Below are 22,837 nucleotides of genomic sequence, written 5' to 3'. Positions count from 1 at the left end.
TACAAAGAAACAAAAAGAAATCATAATTAAACAATTTAATTGGACTAGCAATTCACAAAAGGAAATAAAGGAGGGTAAAATAAATCAACAAACAAACATATTGTCTCAAGGTAATATGTTTTTCAACTATACAAATTATGATATAACTTTTACCCTGTGAAACACAATATTGTGTTGTGGGTTTGGGGCTTTTTTTTTTTTTTACCTCTAAGTCATTATTTCAGATTTATTTTTGCTGTATTTTATCATATCAAATATCTTAACCTTTGCAAATGCTGTGTCATTTTATTTCAAAAAATTGCTAGGGAGTGTATGTAAAATTAGATTAATTTCGCTCATTTCTATTAAGCTACCAGAAAAAAAAGATAAAATTCTTTATATCAACACTGAAGGAAATGTTTATTAGCAGCTTCTTTAACATGAAAAAAAACAAAAACAAAAACCAAAAAACATGCTAAGAATAGAGCAAGAGAGGGAAATGTTGGACTTGGAAATTCTGGCTACCTCTCTAGTACCAGGACATCTATTATTGCTCTACAAAGAAATGTATTTCTGCAAAAATAACCCAAAACCAAACCAACCAACCAACCAACAACCACAAAAAAACAAACTTGCAAAAAACCACTGTATGAATGATTCAATCACAGTAGCAACAGCAAGAAGTCCACCTCACTGAAACATAGCCACAAGATTTCTACTTCCAACAGTTTTCACTATTTATTCAAGAAAAATAAACCACATCTGTAGACTGCTAATAATGTCATGCCCAGCCTTTGCTCGTTGATCAAAATGAATTCTTTGCTTGCCTACTTCAATGGTAAAAGTGAAACTAGGCAGGGAGAAGAAAATACATCCTGCTTATATTTGTGTGTCCTCATATGCCCTTTTGTGCTGAGGATGTCTGACTACTTCCTAGCAAGTAAATTATGTACATTTATATCTGGTGGCACAAGCTAATGAAATGCTGCTGTCTGATTGATAGGCTTTACCTCCACAATTTTCCACAGAATCACGTTCTTTCATCAAAATGATTGTGTTATCATATATTCAATTAATGATGAATAGTTTTAGTAGGAAAATTTATTGAAATTAGTAGGATAATATACTGAAATTAGTAGGAAAAGATATTGAAATTAGTAGGAAAATATATTGAATCCATTATTTATTATAAGAGTGAAGCATAATTTTCTTTAAATTATTCATGTTGAGGTATAATTTTATTTAACATTAATACTACCATGGAGCAGCTAATCCTGGAAACCATTTCCAGGAACATTGAAGACATGAAAATCATCAGGACTACTCAATATGGCTTTACCAAAGGAAAGTCAAAGTTGGCCAACTTTGAGAAAATTCTACAATGAAATTACTCTTCTGGTGGATGGGAGGAGAGCAGTGGTCATTGTCTGTTTGGTCTTCACTCAGACCTTTGTCATTATTTCCATAAGATATTTAAAGACAATCTGTTGGCTGGTGTAACAAACAGAGAGGCAGATTCAAACCTGGATGAAAGTCTGGGCCCAAAGAGTGGTGATCAGCAGCACAAATTCTAGTTGGAAGCCAGTAAGTGACTCCGAGAGAGTCAATAATGGGACAAGTCCTTTTTAACATACTAAGTGGTGATGTGGGTAATGGAGGAGAAGTTTGCCAGAATAGTAAATTGGGAGCAGTGGCTGACATGCTAGAGGGTCATGCTGCCATCAAGAGGAACCTCAACAAGCTGGAGAAATGGACCAACAGGATGCTCATCAAGTTCAGCAAGGGATAATGCAAGCACATGCACATACCTTCTAACTCCCATTTTTCACAAACAAAAGTTGATTCTTTTCCCTCACTGCTGAACTCATTAACTTCCCCTCTTAAAAACATACAGATTCCTTTCTACGCTCTCACTCTGCTGAGACAATCTTCCCTCCCTCCATGTGTATATATATTTTTTAAATTACAGTATACATATAGTAGATTATTTTTGACTGGGTCAAAACGTTTGTGATCAATATGGCAGAATAGTGTAGCTAACTCTAGAAAGAAACTGAATGTTTCCTGAACAGAACTGAAATATTTTTGACACTTCCTAGTTTCATATGGAATAAAAGTGTGTATCTCCCATTCATAAAAACACTATTAGCTTTTTAAACCTGCATGGATGAAAATCAGGATTATGGTTAAATTATTTATTTAAGAGTAAGATCATATTTTCAAGTCATTTCAGTGACTGTAACATGCACAGTATATCTTCAAAATAGGCATAGGAGAAGTCATGTTTCAAACATTTGCTTGTAAATATAGCTGCAGTGTGGTTTATTTCAACAGGTCTGACCAAAACAGAATTCATGTAAAAGAATTCATGCTGCAGTACCCAGCTTGCCTGAGATTTATACTGTTAACATGAATAAATATGTGTTTAGGCTTGACAGCACATTTAGGAAATGTTCCACTGACAGTTTTGACATAGTTAACAAAGTAACACAGCTGTGGTAAACTGAATATAAACAGTCAGCTTTTTGCTGAATTTGTTTAGCTCCCTATGAGGAGAGGCTGAGGGAGCTGGGACTGTTTAGCCTGGTGAAGAGGAGGCTCAGGGGAGACCTCATTGCTGTCTACAACTACCTGAAGGGAGGCTGTAGCCAGGTGGGGGTTGGCCTCTTCTCCCAGGCAGCCAGTGACAGAAAGAGAGGACAGAGTCTCAAGCTGCACCAGGGGAGGTTTAGGCTGGATGTTAGGAAGAGATTCTTCACAGAAAGAGAGATTGGCCATTGGAATGGGCTGCCCAGGGGGGTGGTGGAGTCACCGTCCCTGGAAGTGTTGAAAATAAGACTGGATGAGGCATTTAGTGTCATGGTTTAGTTGATTAGATGGCGTTGGGTGATAGGTTGGACTTGATGATCTCAAAGTTCTTTTCCAACCAGGTTAATTCTGTGATTCTGTGATTTTTGGCTTGGTCTAAAATGCACAAAAACTCAGAAATGAAAAGGTGAAAGTTTTGCAGGAGGAAAACAGCAACATCATGACATAACAAAGGCAGAAATGAAAAGTATGTAAGAATTTATTTTTTTTAAGAATATGAAATAAAAATTAAAACCACATTAATATCAATTCAGTAACAGCTGCTTCAATGAACTACTTCAGAGCTACAGAATATCATGTAAGGATTTTTCCTGATATTTTGAACTATTTTAACAGTTTCTCAGAAAGTTAAGCACTACAGAAATTGGAGACAGATGTCATAAATTTTCAGTAGGCTCTGCTACTATGACAAAATTCAAATACAAATATTTTACATCCTCAAAAAAACCTTAGTAAAAATAGTAATTTTAAATTAAGTTGTTCTACTTCATCAGCACAGGGGAAAAATTTCTTTCTTAACTTAATTTGCAGATTTATAATCTACAAATTTACATGCCTTTCATTTTAATTGTTTTCAGTTTTTGTTTTGTTTGTCTTCTTGTTTGTTTGTTTTGGGGTTTGGTTTGTGTTTTCATTTATTTATTTTTCTATGATAGGCATATAAATAGCAGAGTAACGGAATTCTTTCCCTAACTTTTCAGGCAACTGTTAGTTCCCTAAGATATCATGTGTATCATTCACTCAGTGACTTAAAATTAACAACAAAGATTTTCTGAGAAAGGTCAAGGAACAGCTGCAGAATTTGTCACCTGTGGGACAGAGTCAGCATATTTTTGATGATCTATAAATTGGATTAGCAGTTCTTGGAACAAGGATAGAAGAACCAAGCCTGTCTCACACTGCCTTCTCTCTCCCCCATCTATAGTTTTCATACTGTTTTAACTATTAGTTATCTTTTTTTTCCTTCTTCAAAATTTAAAAGAAAAGGACGGATTCCACACTGGATTTTGTAAGATTTCAAGGAAAAATGCATCAATTCATCTAAATGGCTTTTGAAACATAATCAAGTTTTAATGGAATCTTCTGATAAACTCAGATGCTAAGTTTTCTAGGTCCCTCTGATCAGTTAATGAGGCATGATGCAGATGGCAATATAAGACAGAAATTAGGAAATAGAATATATCCCCCTACCAGAAAACACAGATGTTGATAGTCCTTTATAAAAAATTCCTGAGCTGTACAGCTATTTTTTATTGCAGCTAAACAACTTCATTATGCTCAGTTCAGATAAAATGACACACCTGGAAACAGAATATAGCCATTTCTGCCATGTGCCTACCTCCTGAATTTAAAGACAATTGGTGTCATTACTTAGCTTTATTGCTCTACTTTGACTCATCTGGCATTATCAGGACTCCTAGTACTTTTACTCTACAGTGTAAATATAAAGTATGAGAGTTTTAATGCAGTTGTTCAGACAATTGAAATAAATTACACAACTTCGTGAACTAAAAGTGAATTGATGAACTAAAAGTGATTTTTCAAGTAGTCTAAAACATGATATAAACATTCATACATACAAAAAAACCTTTACTGATTATAGCACAGTATTAGTGGACCCATGACATTCCTTCATACTATTGGGTAGTTGCTTCTGGGAATTCATTTAGAGAATCACATAAAACCAGGATAGCATCTACTTTTCATGTGAAAAGCAAAACACTCTTGGGGGAAACAACAGGTTTTAAAACCTGCCCATCGCCATTTAATATCAGTCATTTCCTAAAAATGTCTGCAATGCACCAAGTACAGCAGCTAGACTGTAGAAGTAAATGGTATTAGTGGAAAATGTCAGGTCCACATGTTGATCATTCTTTTATTTTTTTTTTTTCAAAAGTAAAGCCAGAGTTTTAAATGTACCTTGTTAGTATTGATAGCTGTGATGACCCACACACACTGAGCATTACTGTCATACTGGAATGGAAAATTGGGTGATGTGAAACTGCCTCCAGGTCCCTGAAGATTGGATCCACAAGTCTTGACTGCAAAAAGAAAGTTGACCTTTTAATACATATACAAAATGCATATAACAGATTCATAAACCAACTTCTAACATACTAATCAAGATGCGAAGGATTAAAATACTACTGACAATAAACAGCACTACTTCATACAAGATAATGGAAAATTCATCCTTAGTTATTCTGACAAAGCAAAAGTGATCAAAATGTAAGTCTTCATTCAGTGGAAAATATGAGAAGCTGCAAAGATGAAGCTGTTAGCTACAATTATTTCCAATTGATGAAGGCTTCTGATCTGACAAAATACTGAAATGTTATGGGTTAATATTGAACTTCTTTCTGATAGAAGGGAAAAAAACTTACAGCTTTAGGAGTTTAATGGCTATATTTGATCTCCTTGCATTTGTGACCAATGAAGAAAACACATCTGTGGGTTTTGGTGAACAGCAGGGTACTTTTTGTTCGGGAATAGGCACGGTGAAAGCAACATTTCACTATATTATGAATATCATACTCTAATGTACAAATATTTTACATTCAACTTTGTAATCTACAGTTCCCCAATAAAACACAATCAAAAGGATTATGTAATTTCTTTTCCCAGTAATTTAGATTTGCCTCTGATCCTCAATACTGTGTTTTCTCCTTCATTATCCTGATTTTTGCTATGGTCCTGCATTATTTATGGTCCTATATTATTTATCTCAATAAGTATCACAGGTTCCCTGTCTCTTTGATTTTGTGTGAATCAGGTGAAGATTTGTTTTTAATTACTGCAACCTTCAAAGTGCTAAGATGATATTTCCTTTTTTGTTTGTTTTTATTGATTATTAGAAATATTTCTCAGACACATAAGTGGTCCACATAAACTTTTTGCTTTTTTTAAAATAATAGAGTAATCATATAGACTTTACATCGTCTTAAGACATTCTTTAACAATCTTTCTGAATTCAAGTGCTTTAAAAAAAAATGTTAATCAGTGAAATAAACTGATAAAAATAGTAATATGAAGCAAAAAAAAATCTGTATGCTGAATTTATCAGAACTCAACTATACAGCATGAGTTGTTCCTTTTTCTACAAATGATACATATTACTTTGTAGCTTGCTTATTAATTAGGTGATCATGATTTAAATGATATATTTCCTTTAGTTTGCTGAGACACAAATAATTATTTAAAAATACTTTTTTTGCTTTCTACAGGTTATATGAGCTATTTAAAAATACAGTAGTGTTTGAAGAACTCGTTGCTGACTTGCCAAAAGACTTATAAAAGACAGCATTCATAAATGTTTCACAGGGGCAGAGAAACAAGCAAGCAGAAAACAGGAGGGGCAGGCGTGAAACTAAAAAGGCTAACCGACCAACCATGAATAGATCTATCTGTTTCACTTCCTGAAACATAAATGAGAGGAAGAGATTTATCAACTGAAAATAGTTGCACAAAGTAGGTAATTGTTTCTGCTTAAGCAACTTGGCTTTGTAATAATGACAAGGTCCTGTAGGGGAATGCTGAATCCCATGGCAGATAAATAAGTAGGGTCTCAATCCTAATGTGTTTAAACTTTCTCCCTTGAATGAAGTCACAGAGAAGTCAATGGAAGCAGTCATGTTAATTAGAGTTATATGTATTAAGCATTTATTGGGATATATGAAATAACTAACTGCAGAAATCTTAATCTTTCAAATAACAGACTTCAACCATAGATCAAAGATTCTGATGTCACTTTTTTAGACTAGGGTTTCTTTTTTTTTTTTTTCTTTCTCATGAAGGATTGGATTCTGTTCAATATCTTTATTGATGATCTGGACAAGGGGATTGAGTCCATCATCACTAAGTTTGTAGATGACACCAAGTTGGGGGCAGGTGTTGATCTGTTAGAGGGTAGAAGGGCTCTGCAGAGGGACCTTGACAGGCTGCACAGATGGGCAGAGTCCAACAACATGAGATTCAACATGTCAAAGCGCCAGGCTCTACACATTGGCCACAACAACCCCATGCAGCACTACAGGCTGGGGACAGAGTGGCTGGAGAGCAGACAGGCAGAAAGGGACCTGGGGGTACTGGTTGATCGTAGGCTGAACATGAGCCAGCAGTGTGCCCAGGTGGCCAAGAAGGCCAATGGCATCCTGGCCTGGATCAGGAATAGTGTGGCCAGCAGGAGCAGGGAAGTCCTGCTGCCCTGTACTCAGCACTGGTTAGGCCACACCTTGAGTACTGCATCCAGTTCTGGACCCCTCAGTTCAAGAAAGATGTTGAGCTGTTTGAACGTGTCCAGAGAAGGACAACAAAGCTGGGGAGGGGTCTGGAGCACAAGCCCTATGAGGAGTGGCTGAGGGAGCTGGGGGTGTTTAGCCTGGAGAAGAGGAGGCTCAGGGGAGACCTTATTGCTGCCTACAACTACCTGAAGGGAGGTTGTGGCCAGGAGGGGTTTGGTCTCTTCTCCCAGGCAGCCAGCACCAGAACAAGAGGACACAGTCTCAAGCTGTACCAGGGGAGGTTTAGGCTGGGTGTTAGGAAGAAATTCTTCCCAGAAAGAGAGATTGGCCATTGGAACGGGCTGCCTAGGGATGTGGTGGAGTCACCATCCCTGGAAGTGTTTAAAAACAGCCTGAATGAGGCACTTAGTGCCATGGTTTAATTGATTAGATGGTGTTGGGTGATAAGTTGGACTAGATGGTCTCAGAGGTCTTTTCCAACCTGGTTAACTCTGTGATTCTGTGATTCTGAAAGACATTGGTTTGTTTATTCTGCTGTCCTGTAACAAAGGTATGCTACAAAAATTGCATGAGGCCAACTAAGTTACAACATATTTTTAAATCTCCATCTGAGTTTTAGGCTTTCATGATATATTGATCTTGAACAAGCCCATCTGAAAAAGACAAGTGTCCAAGAGGGTGAATTCACTTTTAATTATTAATAAAATGCATAAAGAGCCTTGTTAATTTTCAGATACTGCTTATGTTAATTTCTTTGCTTATCTACCACATAAAGTGACACTCTTTTTACTATACCTTGTCTGTAAATCACAAAGGGACAAACAACTTGATTTTATGCTATATTTCTTCCCAAGTTCCATCCATCTGACTAATTGCTATTTTGCTGGGGTGATACAAGACATAAATTGGGTTTTTTTGTCTTTTTTGTTTGGTTGGGTTTGATTTGGTTTATTTATTTTTTTTTTAAGGTTAAAAAGGAAGGATAACTGTTGGAAATTTATGTGATATTCCAACTGCAATTAAATCCAGTCAGGATAGCTGGTATGACTTTCCAGCTTGCTCATAACCTCTTCTAGAAGTCAAAAGGTTCAGCCTCTTCTAGAAGTCAAATCTCCAGAGGGTCTAAAAGATGTTAATATTATACATTTTTTGGAAGTGGCATATCAGTTTACTTTCTCAAATTTTTTATTATATTTCTCCTTATAAGTCTTCAGACTTATTCCAGATTCACTTTCATGAATATGATCTTATGCCAGTTCCACCTGGAATTGCATGATAACTCCTTAAGAGACTTAATCTTTCATTTTTGGCAGGCAGTTCTAGTCAGCCACTCATATGCCCTATGAGAACAACTCCTTAGGATTTATGATGACAAATCTAATGTATCTAACATAATTGGAAAGTTCCTGTTTAGAACTCTACCCAGTTGCAGTATACAGATGTAACTAATTACTGATATTCACATGCCATTTATGAAAAATGTATCATTACTGTGGGATTTTTGGTGTGTACACAATATCATTTATATAAGGGACAGAAAACAATAGCCAGTGGTACCGCTCAAAGAAGAAGGATCATATGATAAAAAGCTGCACTGGCAGTGATATTTTGAAGAATAACAGGTGAAGCAGCTAATATATCACCTGTTCCCTCACTATCTGTAAAGCTCTTATCAGTTCAGAAGAAAATACTAATTTCTCACACAAAACAACATTTATGCATCAATTCCCAATTTGTCTTTCCAAATTATTTGTACACAAACACAAAAATTCCACAAGCAGATGTGCATATGATTTTGTAGCTATTTTCTTCATGTGACTATGAGATGTCTATGCAAAATTCTTTCAAAATGCTTGTTGTATGTTCTGTGAATCAAACTTAGAGAAAACATGATTATTAGTCTAGAAGAAATGTTTATATTCCTGCTTTACTATATCTAAGAGTCTAATTGAAACATCTTGTTAACCACAAGATGAGTGATTTTAATGCAACTGATGTCACTCTAAAGCATTCAATATTTGACAAAGTATAATATCTATACCATTTGTCTGTCTTTTCACCATATGGCATCAGATCAACTCCTAATAACTTTCTTAATATAGGTCCCTTGCCTTGTAAGGTTAATTAGTCCTGCAAAGCTGGTGAGTGTAAAATGAAATGCTGTTCTTTAGGTTGTGAATTACATGTTCTGCCTGTGAATAATACTGGCTTTGGCTATTTAGTTAACTCAAATACTTCAGTTTCACGTTTAGAATTTATCAGAGCCTCTAGTTTCCAATGGATTTATTGCTTTCTTTCTCTTTATAATTCAGTATTAATACTTACTCTGTGGTTAGATATATGCTTATAAACATGATTTGTAAATAATTGTATAATTTTCATTCCAAATACACTAGGGAAAAAAAGAAACAAAACAAAACAAACCAACAAACAGACTGAAGAATGTGGCTACCCATTCATACTTAACATACTTTGATACCTATTTAGAATTCAAAACTTACACAAAAGTGAAAAGCAATATATTTTACAACCATTTATTCTTGGTGGCTATTATTCCCAAGAGCTGTAGCATTTGGACATCAAATTTATTCATCAAATATATTCTCTTATATTTTTCTCTATTTTTTGCCCTTGTTCCATTTGGTCAGGGTCAAAAGCAGGTAGAGACCTAGTTCAATATTCCTTATCAATCCTACATTCAACTCCTCATCTTCTTAGCAAATACATAATGGTGCTTCGAGAACTACTGATTGTATATTGAACCACTGAAATGCTGAAATCCATCTAAGTGAATCTTAATATTTAGTATATTTTTTCATGAGCTTATTATGAGTCAAATTTCATAATATAAGCTACTAGGTAAAAGTAAACATGCTGAAATACAGACAAAGATCATACTAAACAAAGCAGTATAGGTGGGATCTTCTTTACAAACAAAATAGTGATACCAGGATTAAAACTTCAGGTACTTAATTTAATTGGATTGGCTATCAAACAATAGCTAGATGTAAAATGAACAAATACCTGTAAAATGAACAAATTCCTGTAAAATGAACAAACTCCTGTAAGGGTAAGAATCCTCTTTACCTTTACACACAGGTCTATGATCACTCCACGCAGCAAAAACTTCAGCTATCCTCTGACAGGTGATACTTTTTGAACCTTGTAGCACATAATCTTCATCACAGGAGAACTGTACAGTTGCTCCCAAGCTAAAATAATAAACAAACATACAAACAAATAAATGCATACAAAGACATAAAAAGAATAAAGGATCCTTTACAAATAAATGTCAATTCTTTTAGGTATGATATTTAGGTATGACACAACACAAACACGTAATTGGGTAATTTTTGCTCTTAGTAGTAGAAAGCTGTAGGCTATGCACTAGACTGACAGAGCACAGCGTTCAGACCTCTCTAGGCTCACTTTGGCCAGAGCTGGTTTATGTCTTTTTAACAGTTGCCTGAGGGTCAAGTGATTATTTCCTGACCTAACTTCTGACTTTCATACAGTAAAGGTTTGAGAAATTTGGGCACTGTGTGACAAAGAGTAGCTATTTATTTATGTTAATTGAAGCAACGGAACAATGAGAAAGAGATATAAGGAAATTATCTAGAAGAAGAGCCAAAAGGTCAAGACTGAGGAAAAAATTCCCACTATAAACATTGGATTCCTTCCTGAGAAGACCTCAGGATACAGATAACTTGCTGTAAGTATCCCCTACCTATGACTATTGAAGGAGTCTGGTGGTTTTGATTTTATCATCAGAGGGGAGTTCAAAAGGTGAGCACAACACCAGAGAAAAAGAATACCAGAGAAAAAGATGAAATAATATTATCAATAATATTAGTAATAATACTAATAATAATTAATGTGTTTCTTGTATTAAAGAAAAAAAAGGAAAAAAGAGTGTACAATTGGTAAGACTATTAATTTGGAAGAGTAATGCATTAGTATATAGAAACTACTAATAGCTGTTCTTTATATTTTGATTAGTAGGTTAAGAGTTTAATGAGACTAGCACTAACTCTGTGTAAGTGGTGTGTTTTTTCTTGCCAGTAACAAGATTCTGAATCTAACAACTGCTAGACAATGAAAGGTACAAGGTGAATATAAACATTAACTGACATATGTTTCTCAAATTAATGGAAAAAAATAATTTTATAAGCATGTTTCTAGGTATTTAGCTGCGATTATTTATGAAGTGATAAAGCTGCCTTCAAAAGATTTTGTGCTTTTCCATATGTAGCTGACTTTCGGTGTTGAAAACATTGACAGAAAACAAAGCAGGAAATAAGTAAGCCCAGAAGAATTTGGTTTGTTTATTTGTTGTTGTTATGTTATTCTGAGGGGAGTATAGTGGTTATTTTCACTTTGGAAATGTTAAAAAGCTCAATACATAAATATGTGTTATTGAGACAATTTTTCTGCTTTAACATCACTATTGTTCCAAGGCCTAATTATGGTTGAAAATAATCTATCCAGCAGACCTTTCTCTTGCATCAGTGTCTTACATGACATAATTAAGGCTTGATGTCTTTAAAGGCTTGTCTGTCACAGTTGTGAAGTATTTCTATAAACTGTAACTGTAGACAACGTGTAGTGAACCTTTTATTAAACCAAAAAATAATATTCTGAAAATCTCATGTATGATTGTCCTGCATTTTGTAAGTAGAATTTGGAGGACTATCGTTGCTTTTATCAATCATGTAGTAGGTACTACTAAAGTTTTAAGTTTTAATGAATCCTTGGAGAAGAAAAAAATAAAAAATAAGACGGCATTATTTACCAAATTAAGTAATTCTGTAAAGACACTTGCAATGCACATGACCAAGACTAACATTTTATAATAAGAAATACCACAAAACACAGTATTTTGAAAAGGCTTTCAAAATGAAAATATCATAGGAGAGGAAAGGAACAAATTCTTTTTCCTTCAAATTTCTTATTTTTAAATGGCCTAATATTAAATATATTTATTTTATATGTAATAGCTAACACAAGTTACATGACCAATGGCATTCCCTAGCCTAGGCACAGCGAATACTACTGATGTTAGCAACCGCAAAGCACTAGAGCACAAAAATCCACTCGTAACCTAACCGAACACAAGTGTGGTGACATTCTTTGCAAACAGTATGGTAAGCTCTATCCAAAAGGGAATAAAGAAGTGCTGATATAAAAGCAAACAGAATGAAGTAAATAATTTTTAATAGCATTTGTATTTTTTTGTCATTCCCCAATGACTCTGTGTACATGTATATCTGTAGACAAGGCTTTTAAAAAAATCAGTTTGGAAATCTGAATACCTCAGATTTTAGATAAGCTAACACTATATGGATCTTTAAGATAGGCAAAGAGAAGATAGGAACCTCATAAGAATCCATGGAAAGAATGTGCCCTCTAGGAAATCACAAACAGCAAATAAAGAGCACTTACACAGACCTACCAAAGGTGAATCGTACACCATCAACTGCAAGTTGTACTGCACTACATAAAAAATTCATGCAGAATTCCATGTTAGCTTTTATTGAGCTCAGTTTTGAAAGAGTAGTTCAACAACAATTTAATTATGCATATACATTTTCTAAGTTCAGTATTAATGATACAGCAGTAGGATTTATATTGTACCTAAAATCTGAGCCTATCCGTTTTCCATTTTCTGGTTCTCCAGGATCCGGACACAAATTGGATGCCTGTTTAATACCTCCCTCATTTACTGCAAAAACAAAACAACAAAACAAAACAAAGTAAACAACAGCAAGAAAAAGTTAACACAGTTTTTAGGTAATATAGAGTCAAGCAATTAAAAAATAAAAAAAAAAGTGCATTATCTCCATTTTATATCCTTTAAAGCAGATATTTCTATAGAATATGATCACCAATAAAATCTGTAGTTTCAATAGATAAGTTTCTTTTTCTGATAATAATCAAAACATGTATTTATTTTTGTCCTTTTTTATTTCTTTTTTTTTCAGTTGTACTAATCAGCTATTTTGTTTACTAGTAATATTATTGAATCCATGCTATTGCTATTCCATTAAAGGAATTAACATTTAAAGGAGCGTTCATCAAGTTTAAGGTTGCAAGATTCTACTTTGAACATAAGCTAATAAATGTCATCTCCTCTAAGTGCTGACCTTTTCTCCTTCAATTATAATAAAACCTGAATGCACAGGCTCATGATGACAGAATTGTCCTTAATCAGTATCAAAAATGCAGACACCCCCAAAATATGATTATCTGAAGTTAAACACAAAATGCCAGTTCAATTTGCATATATTTATTATACAATAAACTAAAACGGATCTTCAGAGACAAACTTCCTCTAAACCTTTTGGTGAGATTTTCCAGAAATTTACATGTATCAATCTAGCCCTCAAGACATTCAGCTACGTTTTTTGCTTGTATTTTTCAATGCATTATATACTTTGTATACAGTTTTTACAGCTTGTAGAAGTATATCACACAAAAAACCATTTATAAGCCAAAATAATTCTATTACTTTTGTATTAAATATTTGAATCTCATTGAACCCAGAGGTAGTAGATTCCTAAAAGAGGTTGGTCCTTTATTACTTGGTTTATTCGTAGACTGAAGGAAGAAATTGTTTTTTTCTAACCAAAAGTTGACATGACACCAAGAGATTGATACTAAGATACTAAGAAGAGATTTTCATCTTCAGTAAGTTTTATTCCTGAGGAACCAGTCCAATGGGTTTACAGCATTAGATTTTAGATTTCTGTTAAAGGCTGCTTATAATTAGGCAAATCATATTATGTTGTAAATTGAACATACCTAAACTTAAAAAAAAAATAAAAGTACTTTCTAACTATACTTCTAAGGGATGGTCATTACATTTCAGCTTTTAATGAAGAACAGTAATATTCAAAATATTTGATGGCTTTTTCTTGCTTGAAATTTGTCTTCTATGCACGCAAAAAGGGATGAAGTGGTTTGGTACCTCTGAGGAAACCAAAGAAAAGGTTGCAGGGGGTTAAGAGGAAAACATCTCAACTTAGCACACTGCTTAAAAAACTGTCCTGCTCAGCCCTTGACTGTTGTATCTACAGTGCTTATCCTTCTCTGTCCTGAAGGACCTTTAACAAGTTCATGGTTGTTCTAATAGCAAACCAAAACAACCTCCATTTATCTGCATCCCTATGCTCAGAGGACTTTTTGGGTGAGCAGGGCTCTTCCTTAGAGCCATCCATATTGCCACAGTTCAGTGTTTTCCTCCCCCGATACTTGTAGGTGTGGTATTAGCTGTATTTCTTTGAGATACATATATTTATATGAATAGATGTATCTCAAACAAATACAGCTCCATAAACTGCATTTCACAAGGCCATCTATCTGGAACTTGTTGGATGAACATTTAGAATGAACTTTCTCTTAGACATATCTGGATGACTTTCTGTAGTTCAAAACTTTGAGCAGACAGTTACAATTCACTGAGCAATGCAGGAGGAGAAAGGAAGGATACCTGAGAACAAGTAGGGGAAAAAAAAAAAAAACCACCTCATTTTTCTGACAGCCCTTTAACTTTTCTGACATTAAACATAGGTTAAAACTATTGTGAGGAAATGATTCATGATGCCTGATAGTAATATTAAAGGAATTAAAATAAAATGGTTCCATGCTGAGTCTGTATCATATATTTATGCACATAGAAGAAATTCTTTACCATTAAACTATTTCCATTTATTGCAAGTCATGTTATAGTATTTCAAATAATTATTTTATTGTTGTACACTTTATTTCCCCATAGTTGGATAACAGAGTGAATATTCAAATAAAGGAAGACTATTCTATTGAGTTTCAAAGAACAAGAACTATTACGCAATTTAATTTCTACCAAAACTTTAAACTTGAAAATTCTATTGATTTTTGACACCTGAATAAACCTCCATTCTTAAAAAGTACTTTATGAAATGGATTTAAAAAAAAATACGGATGCATTAAAAATAATGACTAAAAATAAAAAGGCTTATGCTAAAGAAATTTAATAAAATAATTACAGTGACAAAATTAAAATAAGACATACCACAGTAAAAATTCAGCACAAAAAGTTATAAACAGAAGTCATTAAACTGATTTCTGCTTTGATCCCAAATCAGAAATGCATTAAAGCATAAACTTAGATCAATTCAGGTCTCTGCTAAGCACATAGCAAAAACAAATGCACTTTTTTTCTTTTTTTTTTTTTTTTGATTGATGCTATTTTTCACAATACAATGTTTGATTTATCAGCCTACTGAAATACAGCTTTATGTAGATCCATAGATATGTAGCTCTATTTGCCAGTTTTACACTCCAGATAGCCATGCAATGAAAGATTTTCCTGTAGTAAACTAAAGTAAATTAAAGGCTTCTCTAGGAATGAATGGTTACTCATTCATGATCTCATCATGAAACTGGGAGAATGAAATTCCAGAGTTATAATCCAGATTTAATTACGTCCCACAATGATATTTTTGTTAATCTGAACACTTGCAAAATGATGTTGATGCATACTTATTTCAAAGACTATCCTCATATCACATATTATCATTCTGACTTAAGCATGTGTGAATTGCCTATGCATTAGTATTGGATGTTATAAATCTGATATACTAGAAAAAGTAAAATAGGAAAAGAAATATACATGAGGAAATGTTAGATGTTAATTTCCAAAGACATGCTTCTACTATAAGGAATAATATAAAATAGTTATTCACTTATTCTTATTTTCCCTAATAGTTAACTGAATGATGGTCATTCTGCTTTTTGAAGGACCCTATCTGTCACTGTAATGTAAGTACATATCCAGATGAGGCCATGACAGGAATTTTATCTAAAGTCAACAGATAAATACATTGGCTTTTCATAAAATATTTCCTCTTCAATTTCCTCAGCTACCAAAGTGACTAGCTAACCAAATGTTGCATTGCAACATAAAATCTTAGTTATATTTTTTTGACAAGATTATGATAACCAAAGACACAAATTTCACCTCCACTTCTTCTTGACTCATATTGATAATCTTTTCTGCATGACCAATAAAACAAGATACAGAAGATATCAGCTTTACATAGAATATCACAGCATACAAAATTAGATAAGGGACTTCAAAAATATATTGATAAATTTCATCATGAGTTTCATAACAATCACCTTTAGATATTACAGATGTCTAGCACTTCTCTGTAATCTGCAGTTACTATTAATGTTTATATGGTGGGACATTTACAATTTGTGCACAACAGTTTCTAAATAAATGATATGTTCTGCTCTCATTTGTAACTATAAAAGCACAAATGGACCATGAGACAGACTCCTTGGTGATGTACTTTATAAACACTACCATAATTACCTTACTTTTTGTTGCATAATCATTCTAGTTTCCAGTCACCCAATACGCATAATACGAATTATTATTTTTAGACATCTTGATGCAATCTTTCAAATGAAACAGAAATGTTTCAAGGAGCTGTTTAGGTGTGATAGTTTACAGAAAAGTTGAATATGGCAATATGCTACATTATAAAACTGAACAGAAATACGTTCTGCTTTACTTTTCTGACTTGGTAAATGTTAAAATGGCCTTGCTGCTTGAAGACACCTCTGAAACCAAAAAAATCACTAAAAATTAGGCTAATGAGCCCTGATGCATTCTGTAAATTGAATTCATCAATAGCACTTTATATAAATAAATAAATAAAGACAAGTGTGTCCAACCTAAGGAGCTTCAATAGCAAGTCCTTTCACTCCTGTGAGGGTTAATGAAACATGATACGAGCAGACACAGGCTAAACATCGAGTTCATCTTTATTTTAACCATTATTTGGCATTTTTATAACGTGGTTCTCATCCAAGAAGTAACTCTATAAACATGGCATGTTCTTTTGAAAAGATAGCCTCTTTAATGTATTTAGAGTCACACCTCTTTAATTTGTATCGGGATGTTGCCTGACTCCTCCTTATGAGTTAATCAGGACTGGTCCCCCAAGATGCCAGGCACTTTCAGTTTCTATTTTCTGTAATTAAAATTGAAGGCACTAAGCATCTCCAGATTTTTTTAAAACTGCAGTTAATTAGCCAGTTCAAAATGTCAAAGTTAATGAAGGAGAAAGAATTTCAGAAAGTGACCTTGTGTGTCACATGAGAAAAAGAAAATGTTTGCACACTTGTAAATGAATACAGGCTTTGTTTTGCATAGCCTTTTGCTGCTAGTACTTTCAATTTTCAATTAAAATATATCTCTTGTTCACAGCTAAGTTTTCATCTGACACCTGAGAGGCTAAATATTTCTTCCTCTGCAAATACTTCAATTTTGTTGAGTAATTACTGACAAAATAATATATCTTTCTACAATGCCAGATTTATAGAAACCTGCCTTTAGAGTAGAACATTATTTAAAAATGCACCATGCAAACAAAAAAGGAAAAGAAACACAAACGGATTTAAGTCAGTTATATCATCATAAATACATAAAGAATTTTGAAAACACACAAACACAGACAGCACAAACTTCACTCTTGCACTAGGAAAAAAGTAACAAAAAAGGAGTACACTCACAGATAGAAAACTTGTTGCTGTTGTCTTTCCCTGGAAACAATTTAAATCCTCTAGATTTAAAATCTATGGCCTTTTTCACTAGTCAAAAAAACAAACAAAAACATGTATCAGGCAATACATTCTAAAATATTTGACAAATTATATCATGGAAGCATATACAAATTAGAGTACAAACCACCTAGTAAGCTCATACTGTGTACCTTTGATGGAAAACGATTTACAAAACCAAGTATTGAGACCAATTTATACACCTGACAAAAGAAAGAATAAGATCCGTATCTTAATTTTTCTTCCGTACAACAAAAAAAAAAAAAAAAATGGAGAAAACTGTTTGTTTCCACGCACCATATAGTTGTGTAAAATGTTGTCAGATATTTTTTGAACCTGGAAAATTAAAAAAAACATAGGCATGTTTACTCTAAAACTATTGAACAGTTGAATCTGATCCGGTGTTTCTTTTGTATTAAGAAATGGTAGTGCTTATTCCTTGCTTCGTTCACTAATACAAAGAAAAAAAATTAAAATAAATAAAAATAAAAAATTATAAAAATTATAAAAATAAAAATAACCCAACCAGTCAATCAAACAAAAACCACCCCAAAATTACAGAATGGTATATCTCCCTACTGAGATGACAGCAATCTTTTAAAATAAGGTACTATGACATTTTTTGAGCTGAGTTTTTTTTGTTTGTTTGTTTGTTAATTCAATTATTCTTTCTAGTGATAAAAAATTTAAAAGGGGAGAAAAAAAAAAGAGTTGTCCATGGTACAGCATTAAAAGCACACTGAAATCCAATATGCTCAGATCTGAATTTGTAAGAATCTAGAATAAGAATCCAGAATAAGAATTCCATAATCCATAAAAATGACCTCTGTTGCTTGCAGGACATATTAATCCACACACATTCTGACAAAGTTTAATCAGTAGTAGAAATGCCAACGTGTTTTGTCAACATATTTTGTCTGTTACTTAAGATGTTTTAAATTACATTAAAAGTCAGTATTATTTGGAAAAAAAGACAAAGCAGAGGTGACAGTTGAAAAATTGCAATGTTTTCTTAGGCATTTCCTTTCTAAAAGGAAATATCCTCTCAAGATCTATAGGCACCCAGATTACCTCCCTCTTCCTAAAGTATCTCCACTGGTTGTTTTCAAAATCTACCTTAGCTATGCTCCTATGTTTGGTACAGAATAATAATTTTTATTTAGGAAATGTTGGAATTTTTTTCATCTCTGTTTAGAACACAGAGACAAAAAAAGAAATATTTTTATTTTAGAACTAGATTATTAAATTAAACATAATTAAATTAAGCATAATTAAGGAAAATTTTCTATTTTAACTAGAGATTTAAATGCAAAAAAACCCCAACTATTGTAGTAGTATTAGTTCTGCAGCTGCTCTTCTTTCTACCTTATGAAGTTTTATTTGCAAGGTGTGATATGGAAGGTAGGTGGGTCCCACCTCATCCTTAAGCTCTCAGCTGGCTTATTTCTGTAAAGTCCTCATTTTTGGATGGCTTTATGCTAAAGGTATACCATGTGGCCTCCATATATTTTTGAATTAAAACAACTAATAAAAAGAGTTTGAAAGAAACCCCAAAACAAATAGATAACAAAAAGTAAGAGAATAAAGTAAAAACAGAACAAGAAATTTTTTATTTCAATCATTGTACTCAAGCGTGTTTATAGATTAGAATATTTAAAAAGGATATGAAAGAAGATGTTTTACATTGGCTACAAGCAAACACTGCTGATAGACACAGCAGAGATTAAAGGAACTAGATCTAAGAGAACTTATAGTGGGAAGTTAGACAGTATACCATTAAAGAATTCATCAGCATCTATTAACTTCTTATACAAAACCAATCAATAGTAAAAAAAAAAAAACTTCCAGGAGACAGAACTGCTGAAGTAGCAAAATACTATTGATTTTTTTTTTTTTAATAAACCAAAGTAATCATTACCATGCAGAATAGCAGACCAAGATTCAGGATAAAATAGCACACTACTAAAGAAGACAATTTATGGGATATACATAGGACATGATGAGTATTTCTACCCTTCTGATGGAATAGACCATACTTTCTTCTAAATATATAAAGGCAAAATGTCAATTTTCTTGTATAGCATCATTAGTGGTTCTCAGAAATATATTATTTGCAGCACAAAGGACCAATTGCCACCAAATGCTACTTTTTTTTTCTTTTTTTTTTGTTTTTAAACTCCATACCAGAAGCTTTTCCCTCACAACATATTAATTGAAGTCCATAAGCAGCTCTGTTCTCAGGGGAAAACATGGACTTGGAACTCAATAATTATTACAGCCATACTGGAATAAAAGTAATGTTCTCTTGTGTGTGATTTCTATGATGCCATTTCTACATAAATATGAATACAGTAGTAGAAATGTAAGCTTTTCCTGGCCTCCTCTGAGCATCAGCATGAAATTGTACAATCACAGAATCAGAAGATAGACCTAGCTGTTCTTTCAGAACCTTAGTAAAAGATGACCTGGCTTGAATAAATGATTTCAGGTGCTGGGATGGGTGTAAATAATTGTGTCACCGAAATTGGGACACCTAACTCTAACTTAAGGTAAGATTGCATTGGGGAGATATTTGTCCTTAATTTTCAGAAATCATAACACATTAAAGAAGGAAGATTGTTTTGGGTTATTTCCATGTTTCTACTCATCCTTAAACACCTAAATGTACTAGCTATAGTTTATGTACACAAGAAACTCAGTTCACAAGATCTAAGATGAAACTGAAAGCAGTTACCAGAGTGTCTTGGAAAATACATTACAGACAATAAGAGACTTTTATAACTATTTGCACCACTTTGCTAAGGATATTAAAAACCACTAGGAAAGCAAGCAACCTAAGATCTGTGAAGCATCTTTATACTACAAGAACTTTACTTTTAACTGGGTTTGTATGCTGATTAATTGAACAGTATCTTCTGAATACACTCTGGAATAGTTATAGAAACGTATTTGGTCTAAACATGCCACTAAACTGTGTGCCAGGCTGCATATACATGCACACCTATAGGTGAACTAGGCATTATTTTGCACATGCTCAAAAACAGATTTAACATACACATGACAATAAATACTGAGGGGGGATTTCACTTTTCAGTTTCATGCCAGCGAACAGTGCAGCTGCACACATTTAAGCTAGTCCACAGGAGAAATGCACACCTCAAGTCACCTAATTCACCTTGGATACCTACTTTCTCAAGAGACAAGTTTAAACTTTTATATACTTATTTATCTCAAGAACAGTAGTTCAGATGTGATTATGCTACAAGCAGTTAAATATGATCAGACTACTATGTTCTCATATGTCTGAACAGTCAAGAGCCAGGGAGATGGATCAGTCCAAAAAAAAAGTAAGATACTCCTAAAAAAACATGTAGATGGAAGGTAGTGCTAAGATTCTTCAATGCTTTGGGCAATAATATTACATAAATTAAAACAGATGGGAGCCCAAGGCTTCCTTTATTCCTTACCATTCAATTCATTTCAGAATCAATGAAAAAATAAAATTGAAAATTTAGAAGACAGAAATCAGCCTGTTCGGAGACCAAACTTTATCAGTTAAATCTACAACAGATTAAATCTTCAGTAGAACACTCATACCATTAATTATGTAATTGGGAAGACTATAAAAATCTATCTTAAAGATAGGATTTTACATATTTTGACTATCTGACAAAACCACCTGCCTAGTAATATAATGCAGGGAGAGCCTTTAAATTTTCCTTAATACCACCTCAACACATATTGCCTGTAAGTCGGTTAATTATTTTTAATTTATAGATTTAAAAGTGAGCAAGTGTGTTTAAATTTTTAGTTTTAGGAGGAAGAAATGCTGGTGCACATCTATAAAAATACATCTGTGATAATCTTGAAGGTATTCTGATAACATGACCTGACAAAATGGAAACAGTAGCAGTAGAACTGGGTGACAGCAAGATTATGTCCAAAACAACCTGAAAATTGTTTAGATATCTATCTTCGATGTTGCTGATTTTTTCCTATTCAAATTTATATATTTATATATATATATAAATATATATATTTTATATATATAAATATAAAACAAGATTGAAATCTATGTGACTTTTTTTTTAATTTAGAAGGCTGAATCTTTTCTGCAAATATGCAAGAGGGAACTGAACACTTTATTGAGGAAGGAAGGATACAAAGCCCTGGTAGGATTTCACATAGGTTTTGCTGGACAAATGAGTGAGCTAACATTAAATCAATAGACAGACCAGACTCGTGCACACTTTTCCAGTGGCAGATTTATATGTAAACTGCAACATGTTCAGAAGCTTTTGACCAAAATGGTCTCCCTCATGTAGGATAAAGAAGATTTAACCATTTACAAGGAAAGTTTTAGATATGCAGAAAAAAAAATATGTTCTTAATTAATTTTGATTAAAAGTTTGTATATTTATATACATTCATATGCATACAGGCTACGTACAAACACTCGTGTACTAATCTGGACAATTGCTACAGTTTACTCTCCTTACTAGGTAGCTTTTTAAAAAAGGACCTCAGATAAAAAAAGAATCTACATATATATATGTTTTAAGCATTTATATTATAAACAAAACACAGATGTGCGATTTCCCTAGTGACCTTAAATTCAAATAAGCTCTAGAAATGAAATGAGTTTTGAACAAAGACTGTTCAGATGACATCATTCTGGCTTTAGTAAAAAGTATATCGTGAGATCTACATGAGACATAAATTTCAAGTTGGAAAATGAGCTTTTACGAGATGAATCATCACTGTGGATAGCCACATGAACAATACCTAATTCGTATCTATTTAAAACACCAACCCCCGCAAACCCAGGTATTTAATTAGGCAACAGCATTTAGGTAAAATTTGTCTGGCTTGTCCTGCCTATGTTTTATAAACTTCCAAATGAAGTCTAGGATACGTTGAAAATGCTCACAACTAAACCAGCACAATGCTACACAGAAGAGGCACTCAGGTTGCATTGTTACGAGTAATTATACAGAGTATCAATCATGGAAATCTGGGCCACTTCTGACCTTGTGTACTTGGGTGTAGCTCAAAGCAGTTCAAACACTTAAACAGCCTCTCTGCTCACCTGAACATTTCTCACATTGTATTCACTACTGCTCAGTTAATGGAGGTGG

The 22,837-nt window shown here is 33.5% G+C and overlaps 1 protein-coding gene across 3 annotated transcripts in view; it reads right to left on the bottom strand.

Annotated features, from left to right (window-relative positions):
- The window catches only part of CSMD3 (CUB and Sushi multiple domains 3), a 383,091-nt gene that overhangs the window by 193,627 nt on the left and 166,627 nt on the right, over positions 1-22,837 (bottom strand). For 2 of the 3 annotated variants that reach the window (XM_054385441.1, XM_054385442.1), the window contains 4 exons: positions 17,652-17,729; positions 12,723-12,810; positions 10,176-10,300; positions 4,768-4,889 (listed from right to left, as the gene is read on the bottom strand). In XM_054385441.1, the coding sequence (XP_054241416.1) occupies positions 4,768-4,889; positions 10,176-10,300; positions 12,723-12,810; positions 17,652-17,729 (413 nt within the window). The remainder of the gene's footprint in view (positions 1-4,767; positions 4,890-10,175; positions 10,301-12,722; positions 12,811-17,651; positions 17,730-22,837) is intronic. The other variant, XM_054385443.1, reaches the window with a different exon arrangement.

The sequence above is a fragment of the Indicator indicator genome, chromosome 12 (assembly GCF_027791375.1).
Source record: "Indicator indicator isolate 239-I01 chromosome 12, UM_Iind_1.1, whole genome shotgun sequence".
NCBI lineage: Eukaryota > Metazoa > Chordata > Aves > Piciformes > Indicatoridae > Indicator > Indicator indicator.
The sequence above is the reverse complement of the archived record's forward strand: the minus strand, read 5'-3'. Positions and strand labels throughout refer to the sequence as shown.